Source organism: Epinephelus moara, chromosome 8 (genome assembly GCF_006386435.1).
Source record: "Epinephelus moara isolate mb chromosome 8, YSFRI_EMoa_1.0, whole genome shotgun sequence".
NCBI lineage: Eukaryota > Metazoa > Chordata > Actinopteri > Perciformes > Serranidae > Epinephelus > Epinephelus moara.
The window spans coordinates 28,762,355-28,783,595 of NC_065513.1; the positions used below are offsets into that span (position 1 = coordinate 28,762,355).

General features: G+C 43.2%; 1 protein-coding gene across 2 annotated transcripts in view; it reads right to left on the reverse strand.

Moving 5' to 3' along the window:
- Positions 1-18,932, reverse strand: part of efna5b (ephrin-A5b) — a 113,878-nt gene extending 94,946 nt beyond the window's left edge. For both annotated transcript variants that reach the window (XM_050050925.1, XM_050050924.1), the window contains exon 1: positions 17,750-18,932. In XM_050050925.1, the coding sequence (XP_049906882.1) occupies positions 17,750-17,874 (125 nt within the window). In that variant the 5' untranslated portion in view covers positions 17,875-18,932. The remainder of the gene's footprint in view (positions 1-17,749) is intronic.
- Positions 18,933-21,241: the final 2,309 nt, after the last annotated feature.

Consider the following 21,241-nt stretch of genomic DNA (forward strand, 5'->3'; position numbering starts at 1 on the left):
TATGTGTCTGTCTGTGAATGTACAGTAGGGGCCCGTCTACAAGGTGTGTGTGTATACAGTTGAAAACATTGCGTGCCAAGAATCACCCAGGGAGATCTTTATGTGGGCCCACCACGTGACCCAGCCTACCCCAGCCTACATCGACAGCGTAAGCCAGACATCGACCACTTATCTACTGGCTGCCACCTCCTCCTCCTCCCTCTCCCCACGCCCTCCACCCTCCACCCAAACCCCATCAACGACACAGGACCAGGCAAGCGTGAGAGAAGGGCTGGCGATAGACACGAAATGTGGCACGAAATGCAGAAACGGAGCCCCTCAGACACACATAGAGTCGAGCACACAGACGTCTCAGCCTTCCAGCCAAGCCTACAGTGTGGTTAACTTCTGGCATGCCATGCAGGACCAGAGGCAGCTGTTCTTAACAGAGACGCCATGGCTGGATGGAAAAAATCTTCCTGGTGTCAAAGAAACCGAGAGGACTATTCTACTCGAGTCTAAAATTTTCAAAATAGCACAGTATGTACCTATCAAACTGAAATACCCTTTGTGCAGTGTAATCTTCTGTGATACAGATCATGTAATGAAATCAGCATATTTGCGTCTCTTATCTTTTTTGAAAGGACAAATATTTTACATGCTGTAATCTAAATGACGCTTTAAAGCAAGTTTCAGCCCGGTTTTTAAATTCAATTTTTAAATCAGTTCGTCATGCAATATTCTCCATCCAGATGGCTAATATAATAACAGGAAAATTACATCTTTATGTCTGCGGGTGGGTTTGGATAACCTTTAAATCTGCAGTATGCGGGTGATCTCCTGCTACTCTGAAACACGTCCCCCTGACCTTCCAATTAGAGCTCACTACCCAACAGCGGCAACACACTAAATCTCCCCCAGGCTGCAGGTTTGGACACCGGTATAAAACAGCCTGCTATAAAATCATTACTAGGCTGTAAAACACTGGAAAAATTCACAATTAAAAGACCAGTGCAGACACACAAAAAGAAACAAAGCCAGGAGGTGAGGAATTATTCCGTGTCCAGATATGTGGAAGTAAAACATTTGCACAACAGACACAATAACGTACAACTCCACTGGGGAGGTCAGCGTGTGCAGAAATAACGTTTTCTCTGCGGGTTTCAAGGGCAGGGATGGAAAGAATTAAATTACGGCTAAGATATAAACAGCTCATATTCTAATAATGGAAGTGTTTATGCATAAATCCATATGATAAGCAATGACAAGCAAATAATACCACATCAATCATGGATCTATTGCCTTTCTTCTCAAACTCTCATACATCTCAATATGCTCTGTGAGCAAATAAACATATGGCTAATCTGAGCTTCGCCGTGACATTTAATTAATTGGCTGTTTACGTAAGAAATTGCACATAAATAACACATGTTCAGACAAATGTATCAAAAAAAGACAGTGGCTCATCCTCCAATCAGCCATGTGGGTATTTCAGCTAAATGCCATCCGTGGGCATTAGCAGTGGCATTTCCTGATGAGACTTTTTCTTGATAATACGCTAATTAGGTCTAGAAAATTGTCCACAGTATTGCAAGGGGAGAAATAAATTTCTATTGCATTGCTGCTGCATGTAAATACATAAAGCCATGTAGAATAAGTGCACAGCTACATGTAAATATGCAAACTATTAGTGGAGCAATTAATGGCAGAATAGGATGATGACACATCTAACTGCTGTACAATCTAATTAGTGACACCGTAATAAGCCATTATATCATATTAATAGCATTACATTAATGGCGACTGGGGGGCTGGGGGGTTTGATGAGGAGGGCTCGTTTCAGACGGAGCGTGTAAAAGGTCACGGAGAAATGATTTATCGGATGCAGTCTCATCAGATTGGCGTCAGAAATAGTCAAGCGAAATTAAAAGCGATACTGTAGTGCTTTGTAAGCTGAGTCTGCAGGCAGATCTGAGACATTCCCAGTCCACTGTGGGAGGAGGATTCCCTCAATTAACTTCACAGTGAGACAGAAAGGGGTCTAATCCATACCTGCTAGTGCCAATGGCGTTCCAGCGCTGGCACACTGAGCCAAGCAGTAAATAAATAAGAATATAAGCTCAACTAGGCGTGCTGGCCTATTCACATGTCCTACTGCTGGACGACCGAGAATGTATTTCACAGGGGAGCGCCGCTATTGTTTCCACGCACCAGAGCAGCAGCGTTGTTTACTTAATACTGAAGTGTTGATTATTGTTTCCTTTAATTAAAATTCGTTTCTCATTTGGGATATCTAAAAACGAATTAGTGGCATATAAAAAGAATAATTGCAATAAAAAGCATTCTGGTCTGTGCAATTTCTCTTTTAATAAGATAAAGGCGAGTCTCTTAAGAATTTAAACACTACAAAAGATAAAAACATTCATTCCAGACGACTACTGCAAAAACAGCTCAATGCAGCATTTAGCCTGTAGGAAGAAAACAATAAAACAAATCGATAGTAAGCTTGTAAATGCTGCAATTTTAGTTTGAAAAGGAGAGCCTCGATTGGAAATAACTGGGGAAGTCCACGATTAACAGGCCCTCTATCACTTATCGATCCACATTTATTACTTTTAAATGTGGGTAATTGGGAGAGTTTGGTGCAATCTCTGTCTGCATCTTTATAGAATGGCTCCAGTAGGTGTATGGGCCTTAAGTGCACTCGTAAATTGGTTTTATGAGTTTCTGAGACATATCGCTGCTAATGTTTCCACTCGACGGTTTTATGGCCACATTGTAGCGACTCTGGTGAAAGATACTTTCTAATATATTGCAAAAGTGATGTTGACAAAAAAAATATATAGCTCGGATGTGGGGCTTTCGTTTAAATGATAACAGCGTGTTTGGCACTGAATAAAAGAAAATGGTGAAGAGTGGGGAAGAAGTGTCTCTTTCAAATTTAGTGAGAATTAATAGGCCTGTATGTATTCATTTATCTGAGACCGGGCGAGGTCAGTATATTTGCATACGTGTAGAAACTGAAGTAATTGAGCCAATAATTTACTTTTGTTGTGATTAGAGGGGAAATTGCTGAATTAATCAGCAAAATCAAGAGATGATCATAAAAAGAACAGCATGTGTGATACTATCAGAGTCTACGTGTGTGTGTGTGTGTGTGTGTGTGTGTGTGTGTGTGTGTGTGTGTGTGTGTGTGTGTGTGAGCATTAGCGCACACTGCGTACAACTCCCTGCATTATTCCCCAGATGTTCTCTTTCACAGCTCCGTAAAAAGACTACCGGCATTCAGCCGCCTTTCTATTTTTCCGTCATCCCCATTCCTCCTACTCACACCATCCGATCCCTCCATCAAAGCGGGCCACTTTGCCAAACATGATCCCTGCCTGTTGTGTGTTGGTTTGGTTTCGAGAAGCGGATTAAACCGTTCCCACCAACTCTCTGATGTGGACCTTATCTCAGGTTTCTCTTGACACTGGCAGTGCTGTGGTGTTATTAGAAGCTAAAGGGCTTTGTTATGGAACACAAAAGGCAGAGCTAGGCAGCAGTTAGTAAGGCTTTGTTAAGGGTCAGAGAGGTGTTAAATAGACTACACCTGGGGCTGTGTTAACACCTTCACCTGAGACATTCAAACTTACATGGCAGGGTGTTCCGTTCAATTGAGGGAGCTCGCAGAAATAACTGGATGGAGGTGTGAGGAGGTGGAAAAAAATAATTTCTGACAGAAATATCAAGCCGTATAAATATCTAACTGTGGAAAATAAAGCAGGAATAAATCCTTTGAGGAGTTGGGAAGAGATGAAGATATGAAATGGCAGGTTACTTTAAATAAAATATAGAACAGACTGCATTTTTTTCCTGTTTCCAAGTGTGGAGTATTGTCTTGAAACATTTTCAAAAGGTTGTCTCTCTCAATTTCCCAATAGATGGCCTCTCTTTACGACTGGAACTGAGCCAATCGCTGCTCTTCTCTGGAGGTTGCTGTTTATTGATCATTGTATCGTATGGTTGTAATGTGATGTCAATGCCTCTCTTACCTGCCTGAGCAAGCAGGTAATGAAAAAACTTGCTGGATTGGGTCCAAACGAAAACCAAACCCGCGAGTACAAATCTACTGTGCAGATAACAGAGCAGTCCTCCTCGATAATTTAAAAGACAGAAACAAACGCTCTCATTCCAAAATCAAGTTCAATTCGATTTCAGACATATATTTGCACATAGCAGAGCCTCAGAGTAACTTTGGGAGAGAAACAGACCACATTCTGGGCCAGCTCAGCGTCAGGCCTTGTTACTCTGTATCCCCATCTCCTCTCCCTCCCACCTCCTTTCATCCCCCTCTTATCCCCCTCTTATCCCCCTCTCCGCTCCCCCCTAGACGAGTCTGGCTGGCCTACACACGCGATCCTCACGCTAGCTGGACCTAAGCCCCGTAAAGGCTAACACAAGCTCAGTGTAAAAACTCCTATAGGGGCCCACCTCCGTCCCGCTAACCCCCTCACTACCCCACCAATCCCCCTCTTCCCTTCTTGTGCTGCCTGACTACACTTTCGCTTTGCATTACTTCTGCTATTCTAACTTTTCCACTTCTGAGCACTATCAATTATGCACTAGAATAACAGTGGGGCCAGGCTTGGCAGCAGGACATAAAGGCCGATTATGAGTGTGAATAATTCAGCCATCTTCGTGCCATGTTCCTCTTACCAGTGATACAGGCAGGAAGGCTTTGCTGCTAATGTACGACGGCAGACGCAATCTGACCTGGTCTTAATGTAAGGACAGCTCTCTACACTCCCAGAGAAAGGAGAGGATGGAGAGCCGGAGAGGACATAAAAAGTGTGGCTGCGCCTGCATTATTAAAGCAGCCGTGAGCCTGATGTCACTCAGGTTGACAAGTCTGACACTGTCACAGACCTGGCGACTGACACCCGTCAATCTGTTCACAAGAAGAGTGGGAATCCAAGGCAAATCCTTGAGCAAATTCAGCATTATATTTATGTCAAAAGGTTAAATTAATAAATACATAAATCCTGAGAACAGACAAAGAACAAACTCCTATAAAGGAAATGTGCACAGGCGAAGCAGCCCTGACGAATGCTTTGAGTTAAGGTCATATCAACCAGACAGCCAGACAACCTTCCATCACATTCATGCTCACAACATGTCTACCTTGACTTCATTTTTCATGAATTGCGTGCAAAGGTTTGCAAGTGCTACTCTTCTTAGACATTACAAACAGTAATGAATATTTCATCACTCCACCCAAAGCCAAGCGCGCACTCTAATCCAATGCGAGAAATATGATGCATCTCTTTTCCCACAGGCTAATAATCTACTTCAACTCTGTACCTTGTGAAAAAAAAATACCACTGAAACATCTGCAAATTGTCAGGCTTTTCCAGAAAAGGTGTAACGAACAGAAGGCAAATTAGCATTTTATAAAACTGAGCCAAAATTAAAAATGTAGAAACTTTCAAATCCATCAGAACAGACGGGGGAAAATAATTATTTACAATTATCTGTCTAATAAAAAATGTAAAAAAGAGCAGAAATTAGGGAGCAAGTTTTCAATGTGAAAACAAATATGGCCCAAAAAAAAAAAAAAATTATGATAAGGTAAAATGTAAAAATGTATTTTAATTCATCAGAGTGCTTTTGTATAGGATTGCATTTTTGTGTACGATGTTATTTTATTAACCAGAAAATTGTCAGAATATAAAATTGAAAATTTAAATATTGTGCGTGAACGAAAAAAAGGAACACAATCTTGAGAATTTTCAATTTTCAATTATACTTATAATTATTCTATAAAAGCAGTTCCTACTTCTTGAATAAATGTGTCATTTTTAATTTTCAAAATCTTTATTTAACTTTTTTTTTATTGTAGATTAATGTTACAATTTTTTTTTTTATCTTAAATGTGTTTACCAATTAACTTTAAAAATTGTATATTCGATGGAAAAATTCTTGGAGAAACCACAAATTCTGAGATTGAATTTCACATGAAATTGCACTGCATGTAAAAATGTCAAAAGTAATATTAACCCTAAAACAGCCAGGCCAAACAGTGTGTCTTTTATGGAAAAAAAAAAAAAAAAAAACGCCCCTTGACTGCCTCTTATTTGTGCTTCCGTTTGCCATGCACGCTCTAATCCTGGCTGGAATGTCTCCGGTCGTGGAGTCCTGCAGCCCTGAGGAACAGAACAGCAGGTGAAACTGAACTCTCCGAGGACTTGTCCCGCCTCACAGCTACTCAAGTAGTTCCACTGATATAGTTAAACCAGAGCCCCTGTTGCACCAGAGCCCAAATGTGCGGGAAAGTTTTCTCTAATGCAATAATGCAAAATCAAACTATTTAAAAAAAAAATCTAATCAATTACATTAACTTTAATTTTTAAACAAATTTGTATTCTTAAATGTCTGACTTCATTCCTTGTCTCCTAACTGACCCCTGACTTCTGCACCTTTTGAATAATGGGCAGATTATTACAGATTATAGATGATTTAATTTGCCTATGAAGGTTATCCTCGCTAAGTAGCTTTAATCACTGTTGCCTAATTAATCCAATTTTCAAACGTGGAACAGTTCAAATCAAAAACTGAGTCAAACATTGCCGCCATATTTACCTCTTTGTGTGAGACTGGTGCCACAGTTTTAGTCTTCTCGGTTTGGCCGCCATGTTTCATGACACACACACACACTCACACACACTGTAGCTCTTGTCTCTCTGTCTTTCAGGTTAGATCTTGAGTTGAAATTAGGAGGGAAGTGGGTTGTGCATGTTTTTAAAAAAAAGGATTAAAACAGACAGAAGACAGGGGTAATGAGAAAGAGTGTCAGCTAAGTGCTGCAGCCACAACACTGACCCTAATGCTGACAGTGGGCATGCTGGGTCACCTCAGCAGGACCCCCAGAGCCAAGGACATGGTCGGTACAGTTAGAGATCTGGTAATCCCAGAGACAGGAGAGAGGAAGGGAGGGAGGACGGCAAAAAAAAGGAGAGGACAATATGGCACAAAGAGCAAAAGAGCGGGAGGACGCCGCCTGGCCTATATTCCAGGGTTACTTGGCGGGGTGAGGAACAGAGGGCATGAGCTGACTGGGTGGGGGGATTAGGACAAAGGAGGGTGTTACGGAGGAAAAGGCCTGATGCTGGTCAAATTCACAGACACACAACCCCTTCACAACCCCTGAGCCAAACCAAAAGCATGAAACCTTGACATTTATGAGGCCAGGTGATGATCATCTCTTCAATAAGTCTATTTTAGTGATATTTTGGTTTCAAAGCTCAACAGTGAGATTAGGGACATTAAAAACTTTTGTATGCATGACTATGCGGGAAAAAAAACACCACTGAGGATGTGGCCATAGGCAGCGCTCATCACCTCTGTTTATCCGGAGGGCTTAGGCCACTTTGGGGACTCCCCTTAAGTCTCACTTATCTCATTAGACCCTTAAAACTGATTAATATGAATGCCAGCAGAGGCCAGCTCAAGGCATTCTTAAGAAAGGAGGGAAGGAGGAAAAGAGAAGAGAAGGATGGGGGGGATTTTAGAGGAAGGGGGTTTTTGTGTCTCCGGACAATGAGCTGATGGCTTTTTAAGCCTCTCAGTGGCTCTGGGTTAATACCCAGGGCTGCAGTCATGGGATAGGCTGCGGTTCAAAGGCTGCTGCACTCCGAGGCCCGCTGCTCGCTGATTTAGAAGAAGAAAATAAACAAGCAGAATAAATACCACATCTCCTGCAACTTGAACCTCACTAAAGAAATAATGAACTACCCTTCTAAACCAGGGAGTGAGTGTGTGTATGTGTGTGTTTGTGTGCATAAGTGTGTCCGTCCGTCTATGTACTTTAGGGTGTCATATTTGGTTATGTGGGATAATGTTTGGAGTAAGCCAGACCAGTCAGAGCTGGGCTCAGATGAGAGGAGAGGGTGAAGATGGGATTTATCACACATTCCGGGGATCAATCGTTTTCCCTTCAGGGGAAAAAAATACACAGCACAGTTTCACACAGGAATACCAACCACTACACGTAAACAAAGACCGACGTGCACACACACACACACAATGCAACTTCACAAAATGGGAAAACTATCAAGCAGCTCTCAGAGGAGCAGGCTCAGAGAATTGGGTCAAGAATAGTGCTGCGCTCTGCTATAGTAACGGGTGTGTGTTTCTGCTGCTTCATTAAAGCGGGCCTCGATGCAGAGGTCGGCTCAGGATAACCACGCATGCACGCACGCACACACTTACGCATGCGCACGAGTGACTACACACGTGTGCATGCGCACCAGTTGCAGGCAAACGCGCAGACACGCAGGCACACAAACACAGAAACCCACAAACACAAAACACTCGTTTTTAACATCAAACCCAGATTCATCTGAAGACGTCAGATTCAGCTGTGTTATACATTTTTAAACATGATTCATTATCTGCTTGATTCCAGACTCTTCTTAGAGCTCAGATCAGACAAGCATCTGTTGCCTAATAAAAGACTTGGATCGAGGAAAGTAGATCTGAAAAAGAGCTTTTCATGCCAAAGGAGAAGTCATTGAAGTTCGGTTTAGCTGATTTTACATTTTGACAGGAGGTTTTTTTTATATATATACACAGGGTAGCAGATCTAAAAAAATTAATTTTGCATTTTATTTTTGGTCAAAATCACTTAGCCCTAATAAACTCCAGGCTTTCAAACTGATGCAGCGAGAGAGACGAGCTGAGTCCAACACAAATACGAAGAGATTTGTTACAAAATGAGATATCCACTGTTTGAATTACAATCATGCATAATTATACACATTATTCATCACAATGAAAGGAACGCATCATTTTATGACCTTCGCTTGCAAAGTAGATCTACTGCTGAGGACAAAAACAGCTCATTCTTATTGCACCAATTTGTCTCCGCAGTAGATATATAGCATTTTGGAATGAAACCCTCCATTAAGCCGCTACATTGCACACACCCTGGCGTTCCGACTGTGATACATGCATTTCAGTGGAAAACGCACTTTCAAGGGCACAGTGTGCAATGTGTCACAGTAGTTAAGACCGAGATGCAACTTAGTGCCACAGCACCAGCCCCCAAGTAAACACAGCCCTGTGTGTGGGAGTCTTCAGTGTCAGAGGAAACAAAGCAGGGGTCTAAACCTGAGCGGCTTTAATCCTGTCTCTGTAGAAAATAGCCCCAGTGTCACTAAACCCGGACCGCAAAGACGACACCTCCTCGGGGTGACGACCCAGTGTCTGTCCCCTGGAGAACCACCACCGGCTAACCAACCACGGTCACCACCAGGGAGACAGACAGAGAGCCAGCAAGCCGCATGCATCTTTAAACCCTGGCAAGGATAGACAAGGCGGGGAGGTGGGGCTGGGGAGCTGGATGGTGTGGAGGGAGGCAGATGACAGAGGATGGATAAAGCTAGTTGGAAATGAGGGAAACTGCCACCTCTTCTTTTCCACACTCGCTGTCACTCCTGGCTACTACATGCCTCTCCCCTCGTGTCTGGCGCTCGTATTATACTCCTCCTCTCCTCCCTTTTTCTGTCCGAAAGCGTACTACAACTTCAGCTGTGCACTCCCCGAGCCATTCACACCATTCTCCCTCACTCCTCTCCTTTGCCCTCCCTTTTTTTTTTTTTCCTCCTCGCTCCGTTTAAAGCGCATGCATTACTTTCAGCCCTGGCTATGTGGAGTGGACAGAGGGAGCAGAACAATGGCCGCCTTTCAGTCTCACGGCCCAGCGTTGGGGGGGGGGCATTGGCTGCTAGTGTTTTTCTCTACTGTCAATTCAAACAGGCTAATGCAGATAGCTTATTATTGGCACGCCCTGCCACAACGGTAGACTGAACAAAGTGAAAGCAACATTGTTTGTTTATTTACATTTATGTCAGTGGAAAATTGCAGCAGCAGTGAGAACTTTACAAAGAGGTGTTCATTTTGAAAACAAGGCCAGGGAATCAATTAGTCCTTTCACCTTTCCATGATTTTGCCAACACAAACAAATAAACGCCAAACGAAAACAAGTGAAGCTGTATAAGCGATTCATGGATGCTCACTTTATACGGGTGAGGAGGTGATAACACCATCTCTGGCTAAAAAGCAATGCTTTAGGACTTGTAAAAATTCTATTTGTGGATGTAAAAGTTTGGACATAAACCAAATAGATCTCAATTCTAAAGGGAAAGCAGAGCATACAATCGTACAGTCCCCCTGTGTGTTTCTCAGTCTGTCTGTGAAGACGAATTACCTCATGAGTCATTTACAACTGGCTACAACCCGTCAATTAGGTCTTTATTCACAAGCTGGAGATGTGTTCTCTTCTGGGATCTATTCTCCACACTGCTGCCCAGCTAGAAAAACATCCAGTCACTCCCCCGCAGCCCCCCAAGTTAAATAAGGAAAACGGCAGTGTAAGGTCCGAAGCCAGCCTACCATGAAAGGAATTATCTGTGGAAAATGTGTCTGGCAAAAAGCGAACAGTCTCAATCGTTCCCGTCACATTTTCCAGTTGAATAGTGAACGGTGACAGTAGGAGAAAAAAAAAATTGTTTTTGAAACCCATCAGTCGTTTTGGCCTTTACATGCTGGTGTAGTTCCTGTAAATATAATATGACTTTGACAGTAAATGAGTTTAACGAGGTCAAATCAAGCAAAGCAGAAAGAGCTGGTTTAAATCAAGCAAATGTATGTAGCTTTCACTCCAACTGTACTCATGACATGCTTTGGGCTGTGAGCAGAGGGCACAAGAGGGTATCAGACCTCTCTCAGTAGCGCCCCTTTCTGGTCAGGGATGATAGATCAGCCAAGCGTTACTACAGTAACAGCTGCTTCTGAGCCTCCATCTTACAGAGGAGAGCAGAGGAGGTGAAGGATATGGTAGCGCCATTTTCAGCCACGAACGAGGACTTGTAATACACGATAGCGAGATACCAGGAGTGGCGCTGCGACGCTTATTGGACCTGCAGCGGTCCTGTATTCCTGTTAATCACGCCTTCCTGCTCTTAAAATGAAACATAATATTTTCTGATATGGGAGCCAATAAAACCAGTCAGCCAAATAGATTTTTTTGTCTGTCTTTCAACTACAAATCTACTCAGGTGTTCACAGTAAAATACAACCTTGGATTGCCTGATCTGTTCCCACAGCTGCACAGAGTAACTTTAGGAGAAATAAAGAAACAGTTGGAGAAAAAAACTTTCCACAACTTTGAAATTTCAAGGGAAACTGATATAGTGGGAGCAGGGATAGAGAAAGAAAATTAGCCGCTGAATAAACAAGCACATGCATCTAGTAGCAACCAACGAGCAAAACATGGAAGCAGTATTCTTATCATTGGCAGAATATAAGTTTTGCATTTTGCTTTGCACATGTGGGCGTTGCATAAGCTGGTTAATACTTTATTGTTTCCAAGTAGTGCTTTAAGGAGCGTTCCCCTGAAAGCCACGGGTTGAATGAGGGCTAAAAGACAGATCGCCCAGCTGATAGCAGCATTTCAGCACTCCATCTGACCTTGGAGTGATTACTCTGAAAACAAAAACCTGGACATTAAAAATCTGGTTCCCCAGGCAAGGGAGGGAAACATGTGCAACTGAAGTAAAGCTGCCATTCAATATTGTCCATTTCTGTCAGTGTAATCACAGATCCTGTCTGCTCTTTGCTGGATAACCAAACATTTAACTTGACGGTGGTATTTTTAAGGCTCTTAGTATGAATTCAACACTATCAGCCTTGGTTGGAGTATGAGTAATATTTATTTTATTATGAGCAAACACAGTTTTTCTGACGCTGTGTTTGTTTTACTGTCAAACTAACAACCCACCACTTTTAAAGAACAAAATTATTTTTATATCAATAATTCGTATAAATATAATTAAATCAACAATAATCCAATGTAAAATATCTTTTTAAATACACAATAAAAATACTAAATGTTGGGAATGTCTTTCTGTTCAGTTGCAGGCTGCCTTTGCTTCACTAGGATTAGCATATCCAAGACTACAGCCTGACCACCAGGCACCCCCGGCGACAGGGCTGCTTCTGTCCGCCGCATAGCACCTCCACAAGGGTCACGGCCAAGAGTCCTCCCCCTCTTCCACCGCGCGCTGAAGAACAGCTGCTCTGCCAAGCACATTGACTAAGCATTGACTACTGCCTGCTGGGCTCATTTTCTAGTTAATAGAAAAAAATCTAATTTAAATGGAAAGTGCATTTACAGGTCTGGTGAGAAAACACAGAGTGCCATTTAGACCTAATAGAAGTATAACATCGCACAACGCCATCATTTCACTTTGCTAGTTTTCCGTCAGGTCCTGTGTTTATTTTTCTTCATCCTCGTCCTCGCTCTCTTTGTGTCCCCTACACTCGCTTGTCCCCGCAGCTCGGCCGGTGCCTGTGCTTGCCAATGCCACAGGCATAAAAGAATGACAGAGCAAGGGGTCATTAACGAGAACTAATCAGCCCTCAGACAGAAAGACGGAGGGAGAGAACGAGAGCCAGAGCACAGGAGAGGAGAGAGTGAAACACAGCTCAAAGCGAGTAAGTGTAAAAATGATAAGGGGGCCAGAAAAGACTAGCATGGGGTCAAAAACGACCCACTTGAGCAATCAAAGGAAATATAAAGTTGATTTTAAAAATCACAGGTTTTCAGATTTTTTATTATAAAAAAAGTTAACATCGCAATGTATCACTTTCACATCTGTGAGACACAGATGGGTGTATGGGTTAACTTTCAGCCTCCATGTGTGCTCGCCTTTGTTAGTGTACAGTCAGCGTTTGCACACACGCACACACACATACAAGCACAGATTGACAAGACGCTTATTCATGTCCCACTGGTCTGTGACAGGTAATGAGAAGTCCAAGGGAGAGAGATGTAATTATTCTGGTATCTATGAGTCTGAGGGAGAGGAAACAAGCCCTATATGACCTCGTGGCTCATTTGCTACGTTGCAAGCACACTAGAACACAAAAACATGCACACGCACAGACAAAGACGAGCCAGGCACGACTGCAACAAAGGAAAGTTGTCTTTGTAACCAGCGACACAGCTACTGTACGCACGGCCTCCAGTTACAGCACGTTACAAAACTGCTTTCCAGGCTGTTTGTTGAGCTACAAATTATGCAGCAAAATACAAATCACCTTGAGCAATTTGCATGACCACAACCGCATCAAACTGTTCATGTTAATAACGCCGCACACTTCAAGGAGAGTTCTGGTTACTAGTTTGTCATTCACAGGCCAACTTTCTGCTTCGTTATTCCTCGCTGTATGTGTGTGACCTCTCCCTGAGCTCCTCTCAGAGTGTGCCTGACCTCTGCGCGTCTTTCTTCACCATCAACCGTGGAGGGACTCCCGAAATATCTAATTGTATTCATTCATTTTCTGTGCCCGGCAAGGAGAGACAGACAGAGGGAGAGAGAGGGAGAGGAAGGGAGGGAGGCAGAGAGAAAGAGACGGGGAGAGGCAGAGCGCTGAGAGGCAACACGGGAGAAAGGCGAGGAGGGATATGGGGAAGAAGAAAGGGCAGAGGGGGAGAAAGGAAGGGAAGGGCCGTCTCTTCGGCATTACAGCTGAGACATCATTAGAGCCACTGGCTGTCCCCTCATTAGAATAAATACTCACAAGCAAAGACAGTCAGCGAGAAAGCAGAGGGCAGAATCCAGAGAGTGAAATGTCCCTATATTTTAACTTACTTTAAGCTGGAGAAACTCTCCGAGGACTGAGAGAACTTCAGCACTTCACTACTCTGTCTCTCAAAATAACTTTTCGACGGGCAAAATGCTGGAAAAAAATCACCACTAAAAAGGAAACATGGTTGTGTGACAGCAAGAGATAGGTGAACAAATAGGAGATGAAGAAATATTTAACAGCTAGCAAGTTTCTGGTCTCATGCTGGAGCTGTGAAACACAACGGTGGACTGACGCCAACAGCACACCATGGAAATCCCCTCAGCCCCGAACCCCAAACACCAACAACACAAACACCCAGCAGAAGAAACCGTGGCACCACTAACAAAAATTACAATACACTAAACCAACATAAAATTCCACACTAATCTACCAATTGCTTATAATTCTCGCTGGAAAATCCAACAGCGAAAACCTTCTTTTTTTTTGACAAACTGTCCCATTTCAAACACTAAAATTCCTAATTTGAGATTCCCCGTTAAAAACTCCTGACATGTGAAGCTGTAAACGTGTCTACACGTCTGTGTTTTGTCTACCACTGACTCAGTCAACAGCAGAAGTGACTATTTGAGTCTTTAACCCCTTTGCTTATTTTCTGTCTGCATCTACCCTTTGTCCAATCACTTTGCAGTACAAGCCACACGTAATGAGACAGTTTAATATTCTACTCTGTTCTGGTCACTTTTTAAATACAAATTTTTAGTTTTAAGCGTCAAATTTATTGTAGGAAACAAGTGTGACAAATTTTGTAAGTAAAACCGTTTTTTTTTTTATAGTTGGTATTTCCATTTCAGGTGATTAAGTAAGCAGAGCAGAACGTAATGCACACGCTGATGTGGAACACTCAACTTGAGCACAATGATTTCAAGGCAAAACAGATTTAGTGACAAAACCAAACTCAAACTACAGCTTTAGTGTGATGGATTATCTGACTGTGGAAGCTGCAGCAGTTTCGCACGGTGCAAAAATGAATGGCAACAAATGGCTTTTTCTGAGAGTAGTAAAACGAGCCCTGGAGATTGTGATCAGGCAACAACGAGGAGGAATACAAAGAAAGTCAAACTTCAAGAAATCTAAGTCAGCTGCTAATATTATTTATGACAAATTACAGTGTTAATTTGAATTGATTGTAATCATAAAGTAACATATGTGCCTGTTTGAGTGCGTGGGGCGTTCACAGTAAATCCTTGGGGCAGCATAAGTTTCAGTATGACTGTGAAGCCTCAGAACAAAGGCAGACGTGTTAAAAGTTACATTGCAGTGCCACACCAGCTTTGTACAGTAATGCATAAAGAAAGAGACTCAATATTTATTAACTGAGTCATCAATAAGACGAGTTTTCTATCTCTCTCTCTCTCCGTCTCCTCCCTGCTGTTGCGTTACCTTTCTGGCTTCCTGCCTCAGGCCTGCAGGGGTGAGAGTCAAACAAACTCTATTTAGAGTAAGTAGAACGGAGTGACTGGTGTTAGCAGCATTACAGCCTCTGTGAAAACCTGTTTCCTTTCCTCGGGCGAGTCAAGGCCTCAGAAACGGATCAGGCTCAGGAAGCTATCTGTTTCTCTGATTTGACTTTGGATGCAAAGAGAGTAGAAGACACAACATGCATGCAGCCAAGGGGATCACAGAGTTCTTGTTTTCTCCCCCTCTCTGTTCCAGCGTTAGTGTGTCAGATCTGAGATTAACAGATTTACTTAAATTTCCCTTCTTTTTTTTTCTAACAACACTTTTTTCCTTCACTGAAAGTGAGAAAACTTGTCAGCACATCTGGAAGATATCAAGTTAACTGAGCGGCCAGTCAAGTCAAAACTTTTTTTTGTTGAAAAAAGAAATTGCACTTTGTAATGAAAGTACGTCTATCAACAGCAGAAATCTAGCTTCGACTCAAAATTGTGTTTGCCTATGTTGAGGAAAGCGCTCCATAAATAAACAGCCTGGGCAAGTCGGAGTAAAGACCTTAGACCACAACAGTCATGGTCTACGGTATATCAGGCCGAGAATCTACGCACCCCGCTAGACTTGCCCCGACTTCAGGAGAGGGCTTACAGTCAGCCCTCCGTTTGTACCCCTGACCACTAATTGCTTCGAGCAATAAATCATGTTTTCCGAAACTTCAAACTGAATATAAATAGTTGTGCAACAAATTCAGCATGTGCTATTAATGGCTTTGTGTGCACTTGGAGGCTAAGCTGAGGATTTTATTCAACAAATACTAAGTACCCTTGGCAGTTGAGTGAAAGATCTCTGTAAACTCCACCAGCAGTGTTTAGACTTAATAAGCCGGGGACAAGGCTGTACAGTCTGACTCCATGAGGGACTTTTAGTGGGAAACACTGTCTCGACAAACATGTACACTGAACACTGAAGTTGACTGGAGCCTGTCCGAGTGGAGAGCCGTTTGACTCCAGGATTGAAGCACATCTGAGGAACTTTTTTTTAACTTTGCTGACGTTCTCTCCTGTGGCCCATCTTAGCACAGAAAATCCTCACTTCACTATGAACAGAGCTGAGTCTAATGTTGAACGCACACTTGTCCTTTTATTGATATAAATGGAAAGTGAAAGGCGCACACGTTTCATTCCTAAACCGTTTGTCGATATTTAAATTAATTGTTTAAGTATTTTTACTTTGAGACACATCAGGATATGACGTGTGCCTCTGGACTTATGAATGAGCACCCATTCTTGTTCACCAAGACGCAAAAACTAGAAAAAAAATCACTGTATTTTTTAGTTGTGTCTATTTTAGAAGCGTAGGCAGCACACTATTGCACAGAGTTGAAGTTTTCAAAAGTTTTGAATGGGACAGTTCCTGGTTATCACAATTACGCTTCACTGGGTTTTATGATCCTGAATTTATTCTCATTATTTAGGGTTTAATTTTAGCAAATCTATTATTTGATCCCTAAAAATCTTCAAAAATCGTCCTCACCAACTTTCCTTGGATTTTTTTTTTTTTTTTTTTTTTTTTTTTACAGTAGTGTGCTCCAAATTTCAATGATCCAACATTGTAATGCGGCACAAAAACCGTATTGTTGCTTCTGAATTGAACTAAAATTAATACTATTTTGCTCAAGGGAACGTTTCTTCAAAGAAAAAAGTTATTCGAGAACTATTTTAAAGATGAATAGAAGAAAAATGGCCCAATATTCCACTGGGGCTCCAGCCTACTGGGTGTCTTTGCTACTTTAAGACGAGTTTGTGAGACATTTGTCTGCCACGGTGCCTTTATAATATTCCTGGAGCGCTGCTTTATGTACTTTCAGCTGTGCTTAGACGCTTGTATGCCCATAAATTACATTATGGTAACTGCACTGAATTTTGTAAAAAGGAGCTGTTAATAGTGACTGATACTTTATGTTCTCACTGCCTCCATTTAGTGTCGGCAGTTAATGAAGAAGCCACACAGTAAATGCCTTTAACATAGAACCATATAGAAAAGCTGCCTTTAATTCTCACTACACAGGTCTGAGACATTTGGCCTACAACTTTCTGAAACAGGGAAGCGAACCTACGCAGTGTGAAGTGAGTAAATGAAGAGCAACATTTAATGGACTTTGTGGATTTGTGCTGGTTGTTAGGTGTTCAGCCTGGTTGAGACTAGATTGATACTGGTGTTAATGGGTCCACTGGGGTCCACCCGGACTGGGAAACAACACAAGATAATGCTCCAGGTTTTACAGCCTGTTCCAGCTCTGAACCTGTGCCTACAGCTACAATAACTCACAATGAAACGGTGAATTTCCTTATCTGGACAATATTGACAGCGGGTGCAACAGCAGACGATGAATGCAACGCTCGGGCCTTATTACGCACGCTTTTAATCTATAGTTTCCTAGAGAGACGCGCTGACAATGAGCAGTCACGTATTGAAAATAAGACACAGTAGGCTTTTTTTACACTCCTGTTCCCATGCTCAGCTATAGCCTGTACCTACAGCTACTGGCTCACTGCCCTCACTGCGGAGAATAAACACCGATGTGGTCCAGCAAACCTGCGAACCCCGTGGTTCATGCAGATGCGAGGAGACGGAACATCGCCGACTCTCCGCGGCAAAAGCTGCCCGGTGCGAGGCCACTTACTTGGCGTTGGTCCGGTTCCAGAAGACGGCGTAGCGGTCGGCCACCACTTTGGAACTGGGCTCCTGGCTAAATACACACATCAACAGCACCAGGCAGACGAAGAGGACCATTTCCATTTGCAGCATCACTACAGCGAAACTTCGGCACGTATTCCTCTTCAGTGTCGGTCAGTCAGTCGAGTTGTAACGGGCGCTTCAACCGGGACAGGTGATGAGTCTCATTCACATGTGGCCGCGTGTTGCTGGCGCAGTTTGTGAATGCCAAACAAACAGAAATGCGCACAACATAGAAAACGCGTGGGGGAGCAGCGAGAATGTGACCATTCGTGGGGGACACTTGAGATGACACTTGTTCAGGTTGACGGGAATTTGAAGTTACAAAACCGACGCGTCACTGTGTTGCCTCTCTGCTGCAGGTCGAGGGTCCGGATGAATCACAGGCTTTATGTTATGCAGGATGTCAGCTCTGACAAATCCGTGGTGGGCTGACAAAATATTTCTCCCACTAATGCACAAACAGTGAGATCAGCAGCAGCAGCACAAATGCGCAGCACAACAGGCAGTGTCTTCTACGGTGTGGTAACGTTCCCCTTTATGCAGGGAGCTACTGGATGTAGCCTGTGTCAGGGCAAATGACAACTGCTGAACACTTCTTCTTACTCCAAACCCAAAGCGCAGGGGATTAGTCAGTCCAAGATGTGATGGGGGGGAAAGAGAGAGAGGCTCAATGTGTCCAATGACGCCGTGTGGCGCACGTCAGATGTCCATGTTCTCCAGGCAACTTTTTAAAGCCATACAGCCAGGCAGTCACTGGCAGATGAATGGTAATGTTAGACTCGGTCTTTTGTCTCCGGCGTAAAGAAAAAAGACTGTTATCCTTTCTCGGGCGATTTACCGGAGGTGTCACAGCCGAGGTGGGGAGGAGTCCTTCTCGGCGTCGGAGAGAGGACGGACAGCGTTGTGTTTTCTCATGCGCTTCTCTCCGTGGAGACGCGTGTTTATGTCCGCATCCCAAAGTGTCCTCCTCATATATGAGCCATCGTGCGACGTGCAGGTTGAGAAAAAATCTTGCGTTCTCCCATGTGCGCGCCGTGCAGGCTTCCTCTTGCTTGTGTTTGGGTTTTAAGACGCCGGGACACGCAGGAAGGTGAGGGCAAAGGCAGGCAGCTCCAGACGCCGACTGAGAGAGTGGGTTTGGTTACGGCGGAGCGGGGGATAGTCCCATTGGTTTGAAATTATTTGAATGGGCGTCGCTCGAACAAAGCCAAGCCCCTCCCCCGCCTAAAACCGAGCTAATTCAATTACCGAGAGGTAGAGCTGGAAGGGGACTGGGGGAAGAGGTGCGCAGGACAGGGACCGCTTTTAGAAACTCTACTGTCAGATCCGACCGATAAGTGCGCGCGGTGCTATTTAATTACATGCGAACGGACGCAGCGGAGCAAAGAGGACCATGGACTCCTGTTACTCTCTCAGTTCAACTCAACTCAAATGTGCTTTTTTAAATTAATAACTGGAAATAGGCCTGAGTTTAGGTAACATAACCTGGACGTTAAAATAGCCTAATTAATTATACATAAATTATATTAGCCTATATTATATGGAAACACTGAAAATGTTGCAATTGGGCTGCTCCACTCACTCAACCATACTGTGCATTAATTTCCCCCCACTATTTCTAATTCAAAATGATTTTTTTCGTTCATATTTAACCTGTAATTCCAAAAAAAAGGTCACATATATGCCACAGCTTTACACAGACAGACAGGCGGAGGTTGCTCCTTGTGATGGCGTAATGCTGAGATGATGGCCATGCAGGGCTCCGGGGTAGATGTGACAGGGCAGCCTGTTGTGGGGAGCAGACTGGAGAGGGGTTCAGGGCGCCGATCCAGCGCCCAGACGCCCCGCAGTGGCGAGCAGACGGGATAGCTGACTCAGCCGGGGGACAAATCCAAGTTCGAGTGCGCCAGGGGAACCGCGTCTGTCGTCGCCTTAAATCAGACAAGTGCTCACGAGGAGGATTTATGAAACTTTAGAAAATGAGCAGCAGGCCTAAATTCAGGTGGGAAATCCCAAACGAAAATAACTGTAACATGAATTCATACGGATACAATGTGCAGGCGAATTTATAGTGATCTGGCCTTGTGGCATGTATAAAAAATATTTCTACAGACTTTTTTTTTTTAGTTATGTGTGTGTATGAGAAATACAATTTTGAAAAGACACGTGAACTTAATTATGAATTTCCCCTTCTGTCCATATGTCATGTAGAGCAACATACAGTCTGAGTAGAAGTAGAGGAAAAAAAAGTTTGTGGTTGCTGCAGCAAAGTGCAGGAGCATGCAAGCACAAAGCAGTGGAAGACGAAATATAAATCAAAAATTAAATGTAATATAAATTTATAAAGGCAATAAAAAATATAAGCATAAGAATCTCAAATGTGATGATTAACAAGAGGTAAGTGAATTTTTTTTTTGGTACGTTCCTCTTAATTTCCCCTTACATCTGTATGTGTCTGTTAGCGCATAAGTAAAATATAAAAGATAAAAAATGGAACAGTAAGAAAGTCCTCGAATTTTACGTCGATGTTTTATCCTTGTAAAGGTGAGAAAATCTGATGCAGTTAGTCCTACATGCATACTGCATGTGTGTGTGAGTGTGTGTGTGCAACAGGTGCTGTTTGCCATCAAGGATACAGGAAGAGAGAAAAAGCAGAAGGAGGACAGAAGGAGGGAAACAGAGGGCAGCTAATATTTTAAGATAATCCTCTCGACCTGTTCCCTGACTTTTGTAAACTCAGACCGCTACACAAACTCTGGCAAGTATTGTCACGTATTCACGGATTTTCTCAAGCATTACTTTGCACACACACACACACACACACACACACGCAGACCACTATCAACCACCAGGGGAGGAGGGGTGGGGAGGTCAGCTTGGAGGTCAGTGAACATGGCTGTTTTCACACCCACTTTACAGCCATGACTGCATTCCTCTCCTGCTGCGTCCCGTCTCTCTCCCTCTCTCCCTCACACACACACACACACACACACACACTCACATACAAAAACACACTTGATAACAAGCATATATGACTGACTCAAGCGCACAGCGCATACCCCCAGCTGCTTTCATTTTCTCTGGCAAAGAAACAGAGCTTTCCCTCCCCATCCCCTTCTCTTAACCCGCTGTCACTATCATAGTGGGCTGCGTTGATTACTTCTCATGCGGGCCTATTTTCTCCCCTCGCCCCCGTCCACATGTTCCAGCAGAGCGGTGCAAAGATGACTCGAACTCTATTTCCAAAAAGCTGGGTGTATTTTTCTATTTGATTGATTAGTGAGGAGGAAAACAACACTAACATGGGCTATCAGCGATGAGGTGATGTGCATGGGTTTTTTTTTTTTAAAGGGATGAAAATTTGACATGCACACACACTTATTTCTCCTCTCGTTTTCTCGTACATCTCTTTCCACTCCCTTTTGTTAGTCTCTTT